Source organism: Triticum dicoccoides, chromosome 6B, assembly GCF_002162155.2.
Source record: "Triticum dicoccoides isolate Atlit2015 ecotype Zavitan chromosome 6B, WEW_v2.0, whole genome shotgun sequence".
Lineage (NCBI taxonomy): Eukaryota > Viridiplantae > Streptophyta > Magnoliopsida > Poales > Poaceae > Triticum > Triticum dicoccoides.
The window spans coordinates 29,004,202-29,009,297 of record NC_041391.1 but is presented as its reverse complement, the minus strand read 5'-3'; the positions used below and the strand labels follow the sequence as shown (position 1 = coordinate 29,009,297).

Genomic DNA, 5,096 nt, shown 5'->3' with positions numbered 1-5,096 from the left:
CAAAATAGATGACTCAACTTTGTACTAATTTTAATATAAAAGTGGGTCATCTATTTTGGAACGGAGGGAGTACCCAATGCGTTTGCCATCAACTTGGGCAACAAATGGAGTCATAGAGATATGATCGCCAATAGCAATCGGTTGCTGGCAAGGGTCGAGCACCATGTGGTCATCAACTTCATAGCAGCGAGGTTATTGGTGGTGACCCTCGTCATGCCCAAGATGGAGTGCTAAACAGGCCCGACGCCGTAGACGGTGGACGAGGCAAGGAATCCGGCCAAGTACTGGGAGTTCATGGAGGCATACGGAGAGAGTCCTGGAGTCCTTCAAGATATAGTACTGCGGTTCTAGGGTCAATAATTTGTTGCCGAGGGAAACCAAATTAGGCTGTGTTTTAACTACTAATAATGTGTTACACTCTCTGTTTGTCTGGTTTGCCTTTATGTTCCAAGCACTCCTTCGACTACATGTTTGGTGTTTTCTGTGTAGTACTATCCATTTTCTTTAACAATGCCTGCCTATATGTCCTATGCAAGTCATTAGCAAACCGCGGAGAGCACAGTGTGATGTGCATGAAAATAGAGTTATTAGACACAATTAGTATGGAGCGATTAGAATATGGATATTCCCGTTGCAACGCACGGACAATTAACTAGTGACAACTAAAGCACAAGAATGCACTTACAAAGAATCTATAGACAAGATGACAAGCAGAAAACAGAACATAGAATAGAACAGAGGCAAAATATAACCATGACAGTAAATTTTCCACATGAAATTGTTTCCAGTAGCTTGCAAACTGTTGGATGGAACTCTGCAGTTCTGCAGCTATGAACAGCTAGCTGTAAGGCGTGAATTCAACTAATGACATGAAAGGCAATGAGAGAAAGAGAAACAAGTGCAGAATTTCACTAACAAAAATCTGTTTCTATGAGTTTCTATGAGTTTGGGTTGCCTGTCGCCTCCCCTCCTGGGCTGTAATTTCCTCTCCTTCTGAAATTGTTTCTCCTTCTGTTGTGATCGCCTTTGCTAAGACCTGCAATCTCTCAATAAATTTGTATTGCCACTATCTTCCATATTTTCCATTTCATTATTTCATATCACATATAATGGTCGGAATTCGTATTCAGTCTTGCAGAAGTAACAAATAAATGGAAGGAACTGAAGATGCATTATTAACTGCAACAGAATAAAACTAGAGCAGAACTATCTGTAAGAAACACGCTGATAACACCAGATCATAACACCAGATGATAGGTCTCCTGTTGTGTGACAGTGTGAGCAGTATAGAGAAGGAACAGAATTTATATGTCAAGATAGTGGATGTGGATACTCCCTTTACTTTTGCAAGTTGCCGATACTATATATGTGCAAGTCAGAAACTATATATGTGCACCAACACACTGCCGGTTCTGAAATGGTTCACCTCATAGAAAAGGAAAGACAAAAGATGAAAAATCATGGGCATCTGAACAGTAAGCCCGACTAAGCTGCACCCTTTGTTTTCTCCCTAACGGTGGTAAGACAGGATAGCATCGATTCTTTTAGTCTTCAGCCACATACATCTTACTCTGCCAAGAACCTAATGTCGCTACTACTTATTGAATAGTACTCCTATCGTACAGTAAAAGAAGATGCTAAGTTTTAAATCAAATCATTGGATTTTGATAATCACCCAAAAAGACATCAACAGCTGTTGTGACCTTGCCAAGGGAAAACAATCATGCGGGCCTAGTATATAAATTCAGTTTTGTGTTTCTAAGAACAGTGCTCATTGCAATGTAAACCTGAGAAACATACAACTCATTTCAATCACATATACTCCCTCCGTTCCAAATTACTTGACTTTCATTTGTCTAGATACGAATGTATCTATACTTGTTTAGTGTCTAGATACATCCGTATCTAGACAAATGGAGGTCAATTAATTTGGAACGGAGGGAGTACAACAATTGTCTATTTTGATCATTAAGGTCAACTATGGTATTTAGCAACAAAGACAATATATCCTTAGGAAAAATGGTAAAGAAATCAAAAGGCAAAAAACAGACACCCATTAGAAGTTTATTTTATAAGTATAATCCAAATATTAAACAAAGTATCATAGGAGTAGGATGGAATCTAAAAGACAATCAACTGAAAATGGAACATGCATGAATAAACTTTGGCATGAAAGCAGACCATAGTACTGATACATTTCTTTTGTTTCCTGGTTTCCATGATCTTCCAGTGATGTCAGAAACACAAATATATCCATGGACTTCTCGTTTTCAGAGATCTTCTCTAAGGAAAGACAACATCAGCACACCAGGGTTCAGGAATCAAAGTATCAATTTCATAAGGAGTTAGCAATGACCAAAGTAGCATGTAACGGGCATACTTAAGACATAAATATCCATTTAGCCAAAGTACACCAAAGCAGGAATTACCAGCTTACTCTGCCAAGTGGAAACTTTGTTGCGACATACAGAGTAACCAATTTTCATAGCCTGTTCCTAGTTCATCTAAATATGATACTACTTGTCGGCACCTCCCCTTTGCAAGCAGTTGCATAGTCTCCGGCGAGGTGTGGTGCAGCTTCCTTGTGAGGGCATATGAACTTCTCCACAAATACCTTCTCAGTCATCATGACTGCAGTATGGAAGCTCAGCTTGCGATCTACCAATCCATTTTCCTTGAGGAACTTCAGAACATAGTACCTGGGCCTGACCCGGCCTTCCAGGCTAAGACAGAGAATTACCGGTCGATGAGCAACGTAAACGGGTTCCAGTCCCACCTCAGAGAACAGGAACTCGGACCTGCGCTTTAGAGATTCCTTTGACTTCCTCAGCACCATCGGCGCCTTACAGACAGCAATGCTCACTTCGGCATCAGACCACCTGAACGTCTTCTTCAAGTAGTCCAATTTGGCGTTGATCTTCTCCTCGTTGAGAAACACGACAGCCTGTAGCGCTTGCCTGAACATCCCAGCGCCACGAGGTACACCTAATCTTTCAGCACATGCCACCATTGCACGGACGCGCTCAGGATTGGTGGCCAGCATCCACGGCACAGCGATACACAGCTTGGCAATATCACAATCACCTAGCCCGCACTCCCTCAAGAAGGCAACATTCGGCTTGACCAACTTATCGAGGTCCGACGACAGAAGGTGGGATGAGCGCTTGAGCGTCCGGAGGAAGCTGTGGAAGGAGCCGAAGAGGGTGAGGTAGTAGTGCATCTTGGAGACTATGGATCTACGACGGAAGCGGTCGGGGGTGAGGGAGACAAGGCGGGCGATGTCAGGACGCGAGAGACCTAGGCCAGTGAGCCCGACGACCTTAGGAGCCAGTGTTTGGTCCACTTTGGCGCATAGGAGCCGCGGGTCTTTGGCGACGGCGGCGGCGGCATCGGCGCCGGAGAGGCCGAGGCCGGTGAGGAAGGCGAGGACGGCGTTGGGTTTGGCGGGGGACTTGAGGTGGGAGAGCTTCGTGGCGGCCTTGAGGGCTTGGGGGCGGGTGAGGCCGCAGGTGTCGACGAGGTAGTCCTCGACGGCGAATCCACTGGGGTTCGGGGAAATGGGGGCTGCGGATGCGGAGAGGAGGCGAAGCAGAGGGAAGATGGCAGAGGTGGAGGAAGGAGAGAGGAGACGGGAAACGACGCACTCTCGTAGCCGGAGCCGGAGCATGGCGCAGGGCGCGGCGGCGGCGGCGGCGACAGAGATTATCTCCGATGGATTGCGATGGAAGCTCTGCCTCTGCCTCTGCGTATTGGGTATGTTAGTCAGAATGGGCTGCACTTATTTTTTCTCTCCGTGTGCATGGGCTCTACTGGACTGTTCCGATGGATTGCGATGGCAAATTTTTTTTCGAGAATCGATTGCCTATGCGTGTCAGAATGGGTTCATTTTTCTTCCCTTGTTCTAAGCAAAATCCATTTTCTTCCCTTCTCATGGTTATATTTTTATTTACTTTCCCTATGTCTCCTCCACATTTTTATTTATTTCTTTATTTATTTTGTGCCATATTTTTTGTTGCATATTTTGTTTTATCTTTTATTTTTATTTATTACCCTTTTGGAATTTTCACTACAAAGAAATGTGCAACACTTTCTTTTTCCTTTTACGCTGTTTATTAAACTGGAGAAAAACTTGGCATCTAATGGAGATTCTGTCTTCAAAATTGTTATTTTATTAAGTTCAAAAAATATGTTTCATGGAATAATTTGCTCATTTATATATAAATATTTTTAATCTGGTGAATAATCTTTACGATCATAGTGATACACATTAACAAATTCCATAGACAATGAATATATCTTAAGAAATAGTATTATCTTTTTTATTTTGCATTAATTCTAAAGATAGAGAATACTTTTCACTAATAGATACTTTCTTCTCGGTATTAATTTTTTATTAATGTGAGAAAAAATAATAGGGTTGTATGAATTTTTGTTGTCTGATGATACAATTATTAGAGTGTAGTGAAGATTCTACTGTCTGATATAGTATATCGTAAGTCTGGACTCTGGTTGAGCAGCTTCTGCAGGGTGATGACAAAGATCATGGGTTAGCTAACAATTGCATTAGGAAAAAGAAAAGCTAACAATTGGAAGGAAAAAGACAACAGTGACAATTGCAAGGAAGATGGCAAGCAGAAAGCAGAACCACATAAAACAGATGCAAAATGAAACCATGAAAATATTTTTTTTTTCAACATGATATTGCTTCCAATAGTTTGCAGACAGTTGGATACATCTCTGCGGCGGTTCTGCAGCTAGGCTAATGACATAAAGCAGTGAGAGAAAGAGAAGCTAAGTGCAGAATTTCGCTAACGAAATCAATCATCGATGGCCAAAAGAAACAAAACTAAATCACATTACAATACCTGGATTTCTTACTATTTTAAAAGCCAGACGGAAAGAGGATCAATTCTCAGAAAAACAATCAAAGTGTATGCCGAGTATGAGGCTACATGCCCTTCTTAGTTGAAGGAGATCATGTACACGTATCATGCCCTTCTTAGTTGAAGGAAAATTACATATCTGAAGGCTATGATCCAGAGAAAAGATGGAATTGAGGCATCAGTGTTCCATCCAATGGAGAATGAAATACCGCT

At 42.1% G+C, this 5,096-nt stretch overlaps 1 protein-coding gene across 1 annotated transcript; it reads right to left on the bottom strand.

Moving 5' to 3' along the window:
• Positions 1-2,313: 2,313 nt before the first annotated feature.
• LOC119323513 lies at positions 2,314-3,716 on the bottom strand. Its single transcript, XM_037597190.1, has one exon. The coding sequence runs from the start codon at positions 3,665-3,667 to the stop codon at positions 2,501-2,503; it is 1,167 nt and encodes a 388-aa protein (XP_037453087.1). The 5' UTR covers positions 3,668-3,716; the 3' UTR covers positions 2,314-2,500.
• Between the last annotated feature and the right edge of the window lie 1,380 nt (positions 3,717-5,096).

Excerpts from the sequence above, each read along its gene's own strand:
- LOC119323513 (XM_037597190.1), bottom strand. The coding sequence starts at position 3,667 with ATGCTCCGGCTCCGGCTACGAGAGTGCGTCGTTTCCCGTCTCCTCTCT.